We start from the raw sequence: 17347 nt of genomic DNA, 5'->3' as shown, positions 1-17347 counted from the left end.
GGTTAAGTTCATCTCAGTCTTACCTGGATTGGAATTCAAGAAAGTGACTAAGGATGTGTGTATGTATCTTTGTAAGGGTGTGTGTATACATGGATATGGATACACATATGTTGCCTATATATTATCTCCACACATATGTTAATATATGCATATGTATGTGTCAGCTGTGTAGATATGGTCATTGAACCCACGGAAGCTGATCAGATCACCAAGTGAAAGAAGGTAGATAGGGAAACCCAGGGCAAAGGTAAGGAGGTACATGCATAAATGATGAGTTAGCAAAGGAAACTGAGGATTGGCCAGATAGATAGGTGGAGAACCAAGAGAGAAGAACATTGTCACACAGAGGAGAAGGAAGGAGGGAGGGAGAGGGAGAGAGGAGCTAAGAGTCAGTCAGTCAAATGCTAAAAGGTCAAGGAGCAGTCTGAGGACTGAGAAATGCCATTAGACCTGACAGTTCAGAGCCCATTGGTAACTTTGGAGAGAGCAGTTTCAGTTGAATGATAAGGCCAGAGCCAAATTTTAGAAGTTTTAGAAAAAAAGAGAAATGAAATTACTGAGTGTAGATAATTTTTAAGGAGTTTGACAAAGAGAGGAGGCGTGTAGAATAATAACTTGATTGGATGGTAGGATCTAGTGAGGGCTTTAATATTTGAGGCAGTCATGTGTATAACATATCAGATTTGTTCTCTCTGACAGCAATAGAAATAATGATGGGGGGACGAATGATGGAGGAGAATTTCAAAGAAGTAATTTTAGGCTCAAAGTAAGGAAAAACTGGTCCAGAAAGTGAATTAGTTGCACTGAAAGGCAACAGATATTCCAGAAAAGGCTGGAAGACCACTTAGCCACTATATGGTAGTGGGGGATTCTTTTTTCAGCATGAGTTGGACTCAATATTCACTGAGATTTCTTCCAACCTAGGAATTTTCAGATTCTGTGAACTGCCTGGAAGAATCCCAGAGGTGAAAAGCTTTCCCTGTTGTACATCACAGCAAACAGGCATCTGGGTTTAGTGGACAGAGGAACAGACCTGGAATCAGAAAGAGCTGAGTCTAAATAGTGCCTCTCCTACTTTTGCTGCTGTTTGGTCATGTCCAACTCTTCATGACCCCGTATCCGTGGCACACCAGGCCCTTTTACCCTCCACTATCTGAAGTCTGTCCAAGCTCATGTTTGTTGCTTCCATAACACTGTCTAACCTTATAACACTGAGCCTCAGTTACTTCATGTGTTAAATAATTGATTTGAACTGAGGGAGCACTAAGATCTTTTCCAGCTCAAAATCTCCAATCTTGGGATACTTTTTGTGATATAGAAAAGCATACCAGCAATCTCTCACTGGGTACTGACTCCACAGTGCCCCCCCACCCCCAACCAAGAGGCTTGCAATCTATGCAACTGGACCACAATGTTGGGGATATGAGATTAGGTAAGCCAATTAAATAACAACTTACCTAACACAACCCTATGAGGTTCCCTGAGATAACTTCTATCTTTACTCTGCTGACTTTTACTGGAAGGATGCAAAACCCAGAAGTTTGTCCAAAGAAAGAAAATAGCTTATGTTTAGTATAAAGAGATTCTTAAAATTGTAAGTGGTTTCCATTTATCAAAGAGCATAAAAAATGGATGTGTTTGACTTACATTCACCATATAAATCAAACCTTCTTCTGATGATGCATTTAGCAGCCCACTAGAGGTAATCATTCACCTTTTGCCAGCTGCTTAAGAAGTAGACTGGAGGTAGCTTTGTTGAGGGCCAAATGTCAATTTTTCTTGGATAAACATGTCCTGATTTTAGTACAGTTTTCCCTAAATTTAAGAGGTTTCTTTTTTTTTTTTTTAAGATTTCTTTTTGTTTTGTTTTTGGTTTGGACCCATGATTCATTGTGTGTGTAACTTCCTAAGTAGGAACTACTCCCATCAATTCTAATGAGCACCTCATCTAAAACTCCATCCATTGATGTATTGGCAAGCCATCTCTACGTGTTCATCATGGAGGCTCACCTAGGGTGCAGACTTGGTCATGGTTACACAGCTACTTCTGTGGTTCATTTGAATCCAACTCTTCATGACTTCATGAACCATAGCTTGCCTGGCCCTTCTATCCTCCACTATTTCCCGAAGTTTGTCCAAGCTGATCTTTCTGACTGTGAGGCTGGCCCTCTCTCTATAACACCAAACTGCCTTGTGGTGATAGACTCATTGTATGTGAGCACCTGGAAATCTCGAATGAGATATAGTCTCTGATTCTCTTGGTGTAGCACCTAGTTCCATTACAAGAACTTTGAGCAAGTGGAAAAGATAGATGTCTTCCAGAGCTCTGATTGCAAAGCCAGAAGCTGAACAGGTATTGGCTTTGTAGGACACGTGATGTGTTTGTACCTCTGCCTATGACATTCCTCTGCAGGCCACTTCTATTAATATCATCATTCACAGTAATCCTCCACTGAGTTTGCTGATAATTGAACTGTTAACTCAAGCTTTTCTTTCCTCCTTATTTTAAGGCTTTATGTCCTAATAGAACAGCTGCCCATTCTAAAAACAGGGACACGATAATGGTTTCTTTGATGCATGCTAACCTTGAAAACTAAATATTTGGTTAAAGGAGCCAGCAGGCCATGTCATTGTATCTTTAGCTAGAAGCTAATTCAGAAGCCATAGACTAAAGGAAGAAATAAAGAAATCTGGGCATGCTTTTGAAATATTTTGTGCAAAAAGACTCACTTCAGTTTCTAAGTTGTCATAGAACTGACCCTGTCATTATACCTTTTATATATGGATGATAAAATGGTATTTACATCTCTTTTCTTATCTGTTGAGCCCAGTTTTCACTCATAGACTTTTTGTATACTCATACTAATGATGCTATTTCAGAAGGAGAATAGTCATAGAGTGTGTCATGTATTCCGACAGCATAGCTGAAGATGAATTTCCAATATGTGAAGAGTGGAGATGATCACTCAAACCACTGATCTCTCAATAATGGGACTTTTGTCATTGTTGCTTTTCAGTTGTGTTTGACTCTTTGTGGTCCCAGTTGAGGTTTTGTGATTGCTAAAGTGATTTGTCATTTCGTTCTCCAGCTCTTTTTACAGATAAGAAAACTGAGGCAAATAGGGTTAAGTGACTTCCCCAGGGTCATACAGCAAGTAAGTGTGTGAGGTCAAATTTGATCTCAGGAAGATGAGTCTTCTGATTCCAGACCTGGCATTCTATCCACTGAGATACCTAACTGCTCTTAATATAATTATGATGTTTTAAAAATATATTTATCATCTTGAATGAAACAGTAATGATCTAGCGTTTTTGCTTCATTCTCTTCGTGACCCTGTTTGGGGTTTTCTTGGCAAAGATACTGGAATGTTTTGCCATTTCTGTCTCAAGCTCATTTAACAGATGAGAAAACTGAAGCAAACAGGATTAAGTGACTTGTCTAGGCTCATACAACTAGAAAATGTCTGAGGCTGAATTTGAACTCAAGTCTTCATGACTCCAGGCCCAGCACTCTATGCACTGCACCACCTAGCAACCCCAATCTAGCCATAGGATCATAGATTTAGAGCTGAAATGGAGCTTAAAGGTCATTGAGTCTGACCCTCAAAATTTATATATGAAGAAATTGAAACCCACAGGAGTGTAGTGACTTACCTTGTGGTCATAATGGTAGAAACTGGCAGAATAAGGACTTGGCCCCTGGTCTTTTGATTTCAAATTCAACTCTCCTTCCACCACACAGTGCTAGGTCAGTATTCACCTTTTCTGACTTAAGAGCGGCATCAATGCTGTGATGCCTTAAATGATGCCTGAAAACATTCTGCCACTTTTCTCAACTCTAGGCAATGCATTGTGGAGGTGTGAAAACAGCAAGATGTTGAGTTGATAGATTGGGTTTCAGGCCCTGCTCTGACATTTACCTGGGTGACCTTAAGTCATTCAATTTGGTTCTCTCTGAGCCACAATTTCCTCATCTATACAATGATGATAATAATAATACTTGCCCTGTTTACCTCAAAAGGTTGTTGTGAAGAAAATGCTTTCTGAAGTATTGAGTGTTATGTAACTGGAGCTAATATCATCTGTTTCAAAAATAGCCTTTGGTCTCTGAGCTGTTCCGTTGCGGGCAAGTATTCGTACTGTACTGAAACACATTATGACATGAGCTCCAAAGGGCTTAGCTGGCCACACTGATCAGTGCTCTGGGCTCTTTCTTAAGGGGGAGGTGTTAGCTCCCAAGTCAGTCCAATGGCAAGCCATTATTAAGCACCTGTGCCTACATCAGGTTCTACGATGGTGCTGGCGATACAGAAGCAGAAACAGCATAGTCCCTGCCCATTCTATCAAGGGAAACAATATGTCCCCATGTAAATGGATCCTGCTAATGCTGTAAATTATTCATGTATGTGTGCCTCTTTCCATTCTCTTCTGAAAACTTAGTTGAATCTAGTCAGATGGATTATTCAGTTTTCTGTTGTGTTGGACACTGGATCCCTTCATTGGCAGGGACAGCTTTGAGTAGCTGTCTCTGTTTTCAGGAACCAAAGGTCTGAGGTTCCTACTTTCCCTGAGAGAACTGAATGAGCATTTTACCTGAAATGACATATTTTGAGGACACTGTCCTATAGCTTCCTACCTAAATATCTACATATATGTATATGTAAGCATATTTGCGTGTAGGGATACATGTATATATATAGTTATGTGAGGATATCAATGTATAAATATGTGAGGGGTGTATGTGCATGCACTTCCATCAAATTCATATATGCAAACATGTATATAACATAGGCACATATCCCATGATACATATAATACATGTATCCACATATACTGCAACATATCCCCTATAAACACACATTCATTTTACATACATACAATACGTATACATACATACACACCCATATGGACACACATGTATACACGCACATGTAACAACATACATACAGGACATAAACTCACATATGTACACACAGAGATATACACATATGTATACATGTGCACCTATATGGGCACATGTATACACATATAGACAAACTATATAGACACATACATATGTTGTGTTTATATACACATATACATATAGACACATTGACACCTTATAGACACGAATATACACATATACATATACACAAATACAATACCTATATACATGCTGTATAGACACAGGTATACATATACATATAGATACACATATAATACATCAATACATATTCTATAGACACATATATGCACACTTATATAGACATGCATACATATACACACAGATACACATATTGACATATACATATAAACATACATATATCTGTCCATACTATATAGACACACAGATATATAGATACATATATACATATATGTAGACATTGACACAAATCTACACACATATATGCACAGATATGTACACCTATTTAGACACACCTACCCATACACACACACATACACACACACACACACACACATACACATTCTTCCAAAAACCTCTCTCAGAACCAACCACAGCCTTTCAGTCTCACCTTCTCTGCTTTTCTTTCAGATGAACAAGAGAGCTCCGGGGCCATCATTTACACTGTGGAGCTCAAGCGCTACGGGGGCCCCCTTGGCATCACGATTTCAGGAACCGAGGAACCTTTTGATCCCATCATCATCTCCAGTCTCACTAAAGGAGGATTAGCGGAAAGGTAAAGTGTGAAGATGTTGTTTCTTCCAGCTGTGTGATAACTTTCCTCTTTCTCCTGCTCTTTCTCTGGTTAAATTCCTTATACCTCTAGAAAGTATTGATCTTGATGCTTCAGAACCAATCAGCAAGTATTTATGAAGCACCTACTATGAGCTAACATGGCAGCAGGCACTGGGGATACAAATATAATAAATGCAGCAATCTTTACTTGTGAGTAGCTCTGGTTCAGGTTAGGGGGTGCCACCGTGCAAAGTGCACCAGGCCTGGAATCAGGAAGACGTGAGTTCAAAACCAACTTCAGACACTTACTAGCTGTGTGATCCTGGGCATGTCACTTACCCTCTTTCTTCCTCAGTTGCCCCTTCTGTAAAATGGGTGTGGTAGTAACAGCACGTACCTCCCAGGGTGGTTGTGAGGGTCATATGAGATAATAATGGTAAAACGCTTAGCACAGTGCCTAGCACATAATAAAGTCATACAAGTGTTAGCGGCTGTTATTATTATTATTCTGATGGTAGAGAAAACAAGGACATATAGAAGTATATATAGATAGAAATCTATCTATATATACATATATGTATGTGTATATATGTGTGTGTGTATACATATACACATAAGTATAGATAGAATAGAAATACAAGGTGGTTTGAGAGGGGGAGCCTCAGCCCTGGAGGGGTTCAGGAAAGGCATTGGAGCTCTCTGTGACCCACTTTGACATTGAGGAATGTCATAGAGGAAGATGCAACTACCTGGGCTTGATGTGACCCTTTGGAAATTTACAAACAACGCTGATGAATAGTTGAGCTATATTTCGCACAGCCCTTTGAAGGAAGATTTGTATCCTGTCAGATTGACAGAGGAGGAAGCAAAAACTTCAGGGAGATTAAGAAGTTTGCTCAAAGAAACATTGCTAGCTGGTGACAGCTCCTCATCCAGCTGTTCCCACTTGGCTCATTAGCTGCCGAGCTCCTCAGATCCCCAGGTGTACAGTGTTAATGCAGAGTGTAGGATGCATTCTAAAGTTCTTAACTAGACTGACCATTTCTTTATGCAAGTTCTCAGATGTCCCGAGGGCTGACATGAGCCCTTGGGGCTAACCAAAAATACACAAACAGATCAGTCTGTATCTGAGTTCTAATTCTGCCTCAGACACTTACTAGCTCTGCGACACTGGGTGGATCACTTAGTCTCTTCTGTGTTTCGGTTTCTTCATCTGTAAAATGGGGATAATAATAGCACCCAAATCACAGAGTTGGAGCAAGGATCAAATGAAATAAAATGTAAAGTGATTGGCAAATCTGAAAGCACTATAAAAAACCTTTGTTGTTATCCCTTTGACCCATGGAGAGAGCTGAATTCTTTTTTAAATCAATTTTCTTTCTCTTCCCTCTATTTCCACTACTCTCTTGAAAAATAAAATTGTATGTATATATCTTCATATTTCTATATATATGCAGATGCATGCATACATATATACATGTGTGTATACTTACACGCATAGGTACATGTACATACATATATACACCCATATGCGTGTATATATGAACTTTGGTTATATAGTTAGGCAGTATCAGAGGTAGGCTTGGATCCCATATTTTTCTGACCTCAAGTCCAGCATTCTATCCACTATCCCTGACTGTCCTGGAAAATCAGACATGTTATATGGGGAAAAAAAATTCTTTTTTGCCCTAAAGCTTTTTCTGAACCCCTCAGGAACCCTCTTAAACCACCTTGTATTTTTATTCTATCTATACTTACATGCATACACACACACGTATACGCAACACATGTGTGTGCAAAAAGTCAAGTAGACAGATTTCCACACTGGCCACAGAATGACTGAACAAAATATAGTATGTGAACATAAAGGAATGCACTATTATGCCATAAAGACATTGTGAAAAAGACAATTTCAGAGAACTGAATTCTTAGGGATTTTCAAGGCTGGGAATTATGATTTGTACATAGATAACTCTAGAACATTTCATGGGCTCAGATATCCTCCCAGTTTGTGATCTAGGTTTTCCTCCTTCCTAATCCATCTGTTTGACTTTTAGGGAGCTGCTTTGTCCCACTGAGTTTCCATTTCCCCATCTTTAAAATAAGAATATTGCAGGAGATGATTTCCAAGAGTTCTTCCAGTTCTGAAATCCTAATCCTTTTCTGCCTCCTCACTATGGGTGTCCTAGTGCAGAAATGTTTTAAGGCTCCCAGACACTAATACTGAAACTAATGGAAGAGAACAATGTCGAAGTCTTTTCTTATTTGCTCAAAAATGCAGCCTTTTCTTTCCTTTTACCCCCAGCCCCAGAAGGATTACATTTCCAATTGGGTTTTATTTAAGATAATATTAAAATTGAAGAGCTTTTAAAAAATCATCCACTGACTCTTAGGGACCAGGGAATTACTGTTGGAGTCTAGAGTGTATTGATTGTGAAGCCAATACATTATTAAAGATGAATTGTACATCCAGTACAGAATCTATTTAGTTTTTCCTCTTCTTGTATCCCCAGTGTTCAACACAGTAACTGGCACATAGTAGGCACTTGATAAATATTTATTGATTGATTGCCTCCACATCCATATTCTATTTGTGCCTCTTTTCCAGTCATTCAGAAGTAGGAGAAAAAATGTGCATGGCTGTCTGATAAGTTAATATGTCTTAAAAGCAGATACTGGCAACCCAGGTGTGCCACCATATATACACTGTTGGGAAACATGGATAGTGTGTTACAGGCCAGCACTAATGCTACTCTGCAGACAAATGCAAAAGTAAATAAATTTTTTTTCATGTGGCATGTCCAGATTTCTAGCCCAGTCAGGCATAGTGGATAGAATGCTGGACTTGATGTCAGAAAGATCCAGGACACAGTCCTACCTCTTTCACTTTCTAGCTGTGTAGCCAAAGGCAAATCATTTAACTTTGCTGAGCCTCTGTTTCCTCATCTGTAAAATGGGAATTGTGACAGCACCTGCCTCAATGGATTGTTGTTGGGATCAATTGAGGTAATATTTGCAAAGCACTAAACACAGTTCCTGGCACATAGTAGGCACTAGATAAATGCTTGTTTCCTTCCTTTATGTATAACAAGTTTTTTGCAAATCCTAAAGCATTCTGTAAATATGAGCTGCTATCCTCTCATGCCAAATAGCAAAATGATTGAAATCATGTTTTCATTTCAACTCACCAAAAATAAAATTGTAACCTGTCCTGAACACCCATATAATAGAATTGTGTTAATGTACACATGTACTCTCTCACGCACAATAATAGCCTTTTCATATACTCCATAGTCTTTCCTCACCAGGGAGTTCCCTCTCCCAGTGAAAACACAGGGTCCAGTTCTTAATCCCTTTCCCTTTTAAACACTTAAAATCATGACTATCCTTAGGAAATAGTTACCTAATCTTTTAGACCTGAAAAATTATTTTTCACGGTGAGTTTTGAATGTTATAACTCTTAACCTTCAGGCTGTTATTTCCAGTGAACAGTCAGCTTTCCTATATAGTAACTGAAAGAAGACTGGGTATTTTTAGAAACTAAACTGCCTTCACAGCCTTTTCAGTGATCAATGCAGAATTGGGCTGTGACCCATGAAGGAGGCAGCCTAAAAAAAGAACACTATATGATTATATAAGTAGTACCTTAGCTACATTGAAAATTGAAGCTTCAAGTCACTAATCCAAAAGAGCACTTCATCTCCCAACTCCAAATTTGTTCTCTGCTAGTCCCATGGCTGGAATGGTGGTCTTCCTGTACTCTAACTACTGACCTTCTGGGCTTCCTTTAAATTCCAATTAAAATCTCACTTTCTACAAAAAACCTTCATCCCTCTGTTTTCCCCCTCGTTCGGAGGCATTGGTTTAAGTGCTTGCCCAGGGTGACACAGCTAGTGTCTGAGGCTGGATTTGAACTGGTTTCTCCTGACTCCAGGGCCAGTCCTCTATCTACTGCCCCCTTAACCCCTCTTAATTCCAGCATTTTCCCTCCTTTAATTATTTCCCATCTATTCTGTAGATAGCTTGCTTTGTGTATATTTGTTTGCATGTTGTCTCCCCCAATAGACTGTAAACCCCCCAGCACTTAGCATAGTGCTCCAGCTCATAACAGGCACTTAATAAACGTTCATTGAATTGAATTGCATGATGTGGTGAGTATGAAATTCTGGGAATCATGAACCCATGAACCTTTATAGAAGTGGTTCTGCATGTATCTCCTGAGCCGCCATCAGCAGCTATCCAATAGTCTATTTCTGGAGAACAGGGATATTGATTCTTCACAAAACATTTAAAATCTTTGGGGAAAAGTTACACTGTTAGGTAAATGTCACCTTACTTGTTTGTTGATTTGTTATTTGCTTCCTTAGGCTTAAAAAAATTTTTTGTCTCCTTGGGATTTAAAAGTCTTGTAATTCTGGATAGTAGTTAAAACACTTTCTCTAATTTTCTTTGAATGCTAGAAACCAAAAAGAAGTGCTCCATAGAAACAATTCTCTCTTAACAATAGCCTTGGAAGAGAATAGATGAGCAGACCCTCTAGGGGTCTCTTCCAGCCTTGTGTTTTTTATGATTATATGAAGTGTGTCAAGAAATTGCTATAGGGAAAAGAGCTAGGGCTATATTTACCTTTCCAATAAGTTTTATTTGTTGTTTCAGAACTGGTGCAATCCACATTGGCGATCGAATCCTAGCCATCAACAGTAGTAGCTTAAAGGGAAAACCTTTGAGTGAAGCCATCCATTTGTTACAGATGGCAGGAGAGACTGTCACCTTGAAAATTAAGAAGCAGACAGATGGTGAGTGTAACTAGAAGTATGGTACTGTTCCTCAGACAGCTAATGATTACCCCCATGTTTCTTCCTCTCAAAAAGAATGTCCAAGCGTGCGTTTGTGTGTATACTTTTCGGGAAATGACTTTCCATTCCTTTGTTCTTAGCCAAGGGAGAATTGAGTAACTTTTTTTCCTTTAACCTTGCTGTGAAGCCTAAATTAATTTCCTGTCTTTAAAGTCCATTCAGCATCAAGTCCCAAGAAATTCCCCGTTCCCAGTCATTTAAGTGAGCTGAGTGATGTAGAGGATGAAACATCTACTCCACAGAAACCAGGCAAACACTCCGACATTTACTGCGGTACAGCACCCAGCGTGGACAGTGCTGTTGAATCATGGGATAGCTCTGGTATGGATACCAGCTATGGAAGTCAAGGTACATCCTAGGGTTTGGAATGGGGAGCAGAGAAGTTGTTGTTTTGGCAGCTCACTTTTCCCATCCTCATCCCCTGCTCTTCCAAGAGCATCTCCTTTGATTTCAGATTTGGTGTCTGCTCTGGTACAACTGCATTTCAAGCCACATGAGGCTGATGCCCTCACTGAGCAAGCCTGGGGGTTATTCTTTCCAGATGCTGAAAAGTTGTGAACATTTATCAAACACTAATAGGCTTTCAGTTGATGTACTGCTGTCCAAAGGTTTAGATTCATATAGCTGGTCCTTCAAGCTTAGATTAATATAAAGCAGGGCATGCATTTGAAGTGGTTTGCTGGTGACAGAACCAATTTTTTTTTCTTTTTAGCCTGCTTTCCTTAAAGATGTATGGGTAAGTGCTGAAGGTGTGCATGAGAGATTAGCTGGTGATTTGTTATCCATTCATTCCTGCCTTCTAGGGAATTAGAGCTCGAACATGAAGTAGCAGCTCTAAATAATCATTATTGGATCATTGTGTAGTAATATTTTTTTGAAAAAATAAATACTATTATTTTCCTTTGTAGACCTCATAATTGTGCCAGGCAGTATATAAAACCAATCTACATGAAAACTCAGTCTGTGCTCAATGGGTGGGAAGACAGGCACACAAAACAGGATCGAACCTGTCCCTAAGGGAAAGCTTTGACAGAGTGAAACAGAATATTCCCCCAACTTGTTTAATACAACGTAGGAATACCAAAGCATTTCCAGCAGCATCGAGGGTTAAGAAAAGATGTTTCTTTAAATGTGTGAATGAATTAAATTCAGGACCAATTATCTTTTACCTGCTACCTAATTTATTCCTTGTATTCAGTTGTTTAGTAACTAATCATTTGTAGGAAGTCCTTTGACATACTAGTACCCTTCACCAGACTCCTGGGTATGTGTATGGTAGTGGTACAACTGCTGGTCATTTGTCTATCCTGATTTAAGTAAAGGATCTATGGAAGGGAAATTGCTAGACTTCCTAATTCAGAACCTTTTACCAGGCCAGGCATATCACTGGTATTTGTAAATAAAGCTGACTTAATCCATCCATCCATCCATTCATCCATCCATCCATCCATCCATCCATCCATCCATCCATCCATCCATCTGTCTGTCTCTCTTTCTGTCTACTTATCTATCTACCTACCTATCTATCTTTCCATCTATCTGTCTGTCTGTCAATCTATCTACCAATCTGTCAATGAATCTGCCTGTCTATCATAAACAAGGGTGAGATATTATAGTTGTTGGAGACTTTCTGGCAGGGAAAAGGGTAGGGTGCACTTTAAGGGAGAAGATACGGTAAGTCAGGCAGCAGGATATTTAGACATTCCCAAGCAAGGTCTTCAGTCTGTAGTTTCCGCTCAAGGTTTCCCTTGAGTTGATGAAGGCTGGTCCTGTGGTTTCTGGCAGCTACAGATGCCTGTGAATTTCCAAATTCATCTAGAGCTTACTCACAAAGGATCGCTGGTATGTCAAGCAGCTCTGAGCTTCAAAACTCCCTCTAATTGGCTAGTTGTTGTATAACTCTATTGTCCTGCTTCCCTGAAAAGAAAGTCTTAATACGTAGTATAGTCATTACACAGCCCATGACCACTCTATCTAAATGTATCTGTCTGTCTGTCTGTCTGTCTATCTGTCTGTCTGTCTGTCTATCTATCTATCTATCTGTCTGTCTGCCGCTGTTGTCATTTAGTCACTTCACTCGTGTTCAATTTTTCATGATCCCATATGGGGTTTTGTTGGCAAAGACACTGGAGCGGTTTGCTACTTCCTTCTGCAGCTCATTTTACAGATGAGGAAACTGAGGCAAACAGGGTTAAGTGACTTGCCCAGGATCACACAGCTAGTAAGTATCTGAGGCCAGATTTGAACTCAGGAAGAGTAATCTTTCTGATTCCAAGCCCAGCAGTCTATCCACTGTGCTACCTGGCTGCCCTGTCCTACCTATTTGTCCCTATACATATATGTATAGACTGTGTATACCATGTCTGTATCTAATATGTATACATACACAAATATATGTGTATACATGTATAATGTGCACGCACACATGTAAATGTGCATGTGTGTGTGTTTGTAGGGGCAGCTAGGTGTTGCAGTGGACAGAACACTGGGCTTGAAATCAGGAAGAATCCTCTTCCTGGCTACAAATCTGGCCTCAAACACTGTATGACCCTGGGCAAGTCACTTAACCCTGTTTGCTTCAGTTTCCTCATTTGTAAACTGAGGTAGAGAAAGAAATGGCAAACTGCTCCAGGATCTTTGTGAAGAAAACCACAGAAAGAGTGATGGAGTCAGACACAACTGAAAAACAACTAAACAATAATAATTTGACCATATGGTTTTTGTTAGGATCTCCCCTGGAGGATGAAAAAAGGGGGAAAAGAGTAAAATTCAAACTAGCTAATTTTGCCACTTGTTAGAAACTGCTGAAGGTTTAAGAGGAAGAAAAGATTTTGAACAACTAGAGAGAAGTTTGAGTTTTATTGAGATTTATTTACTGAGATAATATTTACTATTTACCTTAGTTCTTTTACTTACGTAATTCCCACCTTCTCATTAGTATTAGCTAAGTGACCCATAGTGCCAAGTGACAGCTTAGCCTGAAATTTGGTGCATGTCTCATGAGCACTTTGAAAAAAGACTAAAGGTCAAATCTTTTGTTTTGATATGGCTTAGTATGGCTCATCCTGCAGAGGCCCTCACTACCTGTAAGGCTGCAACGGCTACCTTGGCCTTGTAGGATTAGAACTCCTCAGGGCAGAAATCCAAGGGAATCTCCCTTGAACCAAGAACCATGGCAGGCCAGAAAACTTTACTAATGGTTGGAGCTTCGTTATACAAAATCTAGGGATTAGCCCTTTTCAGCTTGATCTCTGAGCCAGTTATGTTCATTTTACAGGAAGACAATCATGGTCCAATCTGTGAAATTCTCAGTTGCTAAATGGTTGTTTTCCTCTAAGAGCTAAGTAAGCTAATGCTATCAGGGAAAAGTTGGGTTTTGCTAACAATACCCCCTTGCTGTAGTAGAGCTGCTGAAAACGTAATCTCCTTATCAAGTCCAACCCAGTTAATTCAACAAGTTTTTATTAAGGGTCTTCTGTGCTAAGTGCTACCCAAAAAAAAAGGCAAAAAAGACAGTCCCTGATCTCAAGAAGCTCATAGTCTGTCCTCCTGAAGTAGTCATTATTAGAGGGATAGGGGCCAGAAGAATCATATGGAGGGGAGTTTTTAGACTTGGTGGAATGCAACTCATAACTTATTGAAGAGTGACAGATAAGGTAGAAGGCTGATTAGAGCCAATTGAGTGGCACAGTGGATAAACAGAGCATCAGACCTGGAATCAGGAAGAGCCGAATTAAAATCCAGAATCATAGACTGTGTGACCCTGGAAAAATCACTTAATCTCATCCTGCCTCAGTTTCCTCATCTGTAAAGCACAGAAGAGCACCTACCTCCCAGGGTTCTGTAAGGATCAAAGCAAGGAATGTTTGTAGAGCTCTTTGCAGACCTTAAAGCACAATGTAAACGTTAGATTATCATCATCATCATTATTAGAAAGCAATGTGTTGTAGAGCCAGAGGTGTAGAAATTCACAAACCACATCTGCAAAGTATAAATGAGAGCATTTGGGTAAGGATCAAAGAAAAGAAAAACATAAACCACATAGCAATGGAATTATCCTAAGGTCCACCTTGCCAGCTGGAGGATTCAGATGAAAGGTTCTTGAAACAGTTCCCAAACAAGTATGGAGGCATGGCTATGTTGGGGGACTTCACCTATTGGAAAATCTGTTGGAGGTCTCTCTCCAATAACAACCAAGCAAATGCAGGTAACTTCATCTTTTAAATGGAAGAAGAAACAATAAAGAGAAACACTTTTCGGGACTTGATTTTGACTAATAAGGAAGAACTAGTTAGTGAAGCCATGAGAGGAAGTGGACATGCCATCTTTGAGTTTGTAATGGATAAAAAAGAAATATCAGCACAAGATGTGACCTATGATGTAAATTTTTGAAGAATGTATTTCAGAGTTCAAAGAAAGTATACGAAAGATCCCATGTGCTTAAACTATAAAACTGCTTAAAATGATTGCAAAGACTTTTAATACTGAATTCTGATAATGTAGTCATTTGTTTTAATCAGTAAGAAAAGTGTGGGTATCAGGAAGTAAAGTGAAAATGAAGAGAGAGAGAAAAAAATAATCCACATATATCTACCTAGCAGATACCACAAAGACAGCTATGATACAGGAAGAGTATTTATGAAGGGAACCACTAATTCACAGAAAATAATATGCAAGAATATAGCTGTAAAACTTAGGGCTTTAGATGTCTCTACACTAATGCACAAAGATGGATAATAAACACAGTGAAATGGAGATAAATTTAAGGATTAAGGGATAAATTTCACTTCATAGCTATCTAAGACATGGTAGGATGGGACCTTTGAGAATAAGTTCATTCTTAATTTTTTGTTGCATGTCATGGATTTTGACAGCCTAGTAAAGCCTTTAGACCTCTTCTCATAATATCATTTTGTTGCTAATGTTCATAATTAAAGGATACACCAAATTTCAGTTAGAGGTCAGTGAAAATAAAGATGTCATTTTTCCCATTCAAATTCATGGTCCCCCTGAAATCGATCCACAGAACCAATGTCTGTGAACTCCAAATTAAGTCTGGACTGGACTGTGGCTGTAGAAAGGCATACCTTATTCTAAAGAAACAAGAATAGATTAAAGGGATGGTGTGTGTGTGTGTGTGTGTGTGTGTGTGTGTGTGTGTTCATTCTTCGTTGCCGAAGAAGACCATGCCATCAGAGAAATGATGACGTGACTTGCACTTGACTTTGTTTTGAGTGAGGGAGGGCTGTGCAGGTCACCAGCCTCACTTCTCCAGAGCCATCTGAATCCAATGACCAGATATTCGTCAGGATGACTGGAGATGACCCAGGATGAGGCAACTGGAGTTAAGTGATTTGCTCAAGCTCACACAGCTAGTGAGTGTCAAGTGTCTGAGGTGAGATTTGAACTCGGGTCCTCCTGACTCCTGCACTGATACTCTATCCACTGCACCACCTAGCTGCCCCTAAAGGGATGGTAGAATAGTATTGGATATTAGGAACATATACCTGGAAGGAAATCCATGAAGCAAAAGAAGGAAGTATGGAGGAAAGAGGAAAGGAATAGGCATTTATTAAGCACCTATTATGTGCCAAGTTCTATAATAAGTGCTTTATGAATATTATCTAATCTTAATTCCACTGAGAAAAGAAAGCTATCTAAAAGGGCTAATATGAAGAAATATGGAATTTTATGACCAATAGGTCCTTTTTTAAAGAAACCTAAAGAAAGATGGAAGCAAAGACAGATGTTGAAGCATGCCCCCAAATAGCACAGTCCTGTAAAGCTAATGTTAGGAACCGACTCAGAAAGAACTGATACTAGCAACAAATCCTGAGGGTGACAAAAAGATCTTTTCAAAACTATTTGGACAGCAACAGGAAAATAAGAGAAGGAATACATCTTTTGCTTAGAGTAAATGAGTCTGTGATGAATAGATGATGACAAAAGAGAAGAATTAATTACTCAACTAACCATTTTGTTTCATTTTCCTTAGAAGGGAAAATGATCTTCAGACTACCTTGTATGGAATGAAAATGATGAGTAAGGATTAGAACTCAGGAAAAGTGAGGAGATGGCAAGAGAGCAAATACCCATCCTCCATGAGTCTGAGTCACCAGGTCTAACAAACTTCACATCTCTAGGTATCCAAAGAATTAGCAGATGTGATTGTTTATACCACGGTCACTGATCTCTGAAAAAATATCAGAGAACAGGAGATGTTTTCACAAAATTGGAGAGAAAGAAAATGTCCCGATTTTCTAAAGAAGAGAAATCTGAAAACTGTAGCCTTGTGAGCTTGACTTTGATTCCTGACAAAATTCTTGAACCTTGTATTAAAATGATAGGTTGTGATCATCTAAAAAAGGATTCTTATAACAGGCATTCATTAACTGAAGATGATTACTAGGATAATAAAAAGGAATGAAACAGGATATTGTAGTCCTAGATTCAAAAAACCATTTGAAAAAGTGTCTTGTGCTGTCCTTGTGGACAAGATGAAAAGTAATAGAGATACTAGAACAGCTAAATGAAGTCAGACCTTGTCTAATGATTAATTGGTTAGCACTGACCTTAAAAGAAGGATATATCCACAGGGATATGTCCTCAGCCCTATTGTCTACATTTTAATCAATGACTTGGATGAAAGCAGAGATGATGTCACAGTTATCAAATTTTTAGATGATGCAATCTGGAAGGAATAACTAGCAACTTTGATGGCAGTTTTGAGATCCAAAGGGACCTAAAATAACACTGGAATGGTGGGCTGAATCTAATAAGTTGAAGTCGAGTAAGGGTAGATGTAATAATCCTA

General features: G+C 39.2%; 1 protein-coding gene across 9 annotated transcripts in view; it reads left to right on the top strand.

Annotated features, from left to right (window-relative positions):
* GRIP1 (glutamate receptor interacting protein 1) overlaps nt 1–17347 on the top strand; it is an 806557-nt gene that overhangs the window by 740429 nt on the left and 48781 nt on the right. For 7 of the 9 annotated variants that reach the window (XM_072655295.1, XM_072655296.1, XM_072655291.1 and 4 more), the window contains 3 exons: nt 5534–5678; nt 10334–10473; nt 10687–10881. In XM_072655295.1, the coding sequence (XP_072511396.1) occupies nt 5534–5678; nt 10334–10473; nt 10687–10881 (480 nt within the window). The remainder of the gene's footprint in view (nt 1–5533; nt 5679–10333; nt 10474–10686; nt 10882–17347) is intronic. The other 2 variants (XM_072655294.1, XM_072655293.1) reach the window with 1 other exon arrangement.

The sequence above is a fragment of the Notamacropus eugenii genome, chromosome 3 (assembly GCF_028372415.1).
Source record: "Notamacropus eugenii isolate mMacEug1 chromosome 3, mMacEug1.pri_v2, whole genome shotgun sequence".
Lineage (NCBI taxonomy): Eukaryota > Metazoa > Chordata > Mammalia > Diprotodontia > Macropodidae > Notamacropus > Notamacropus eugenii.
This window is presented reverse-complemented; position numbering and strand designations above follow the sequence as displayed.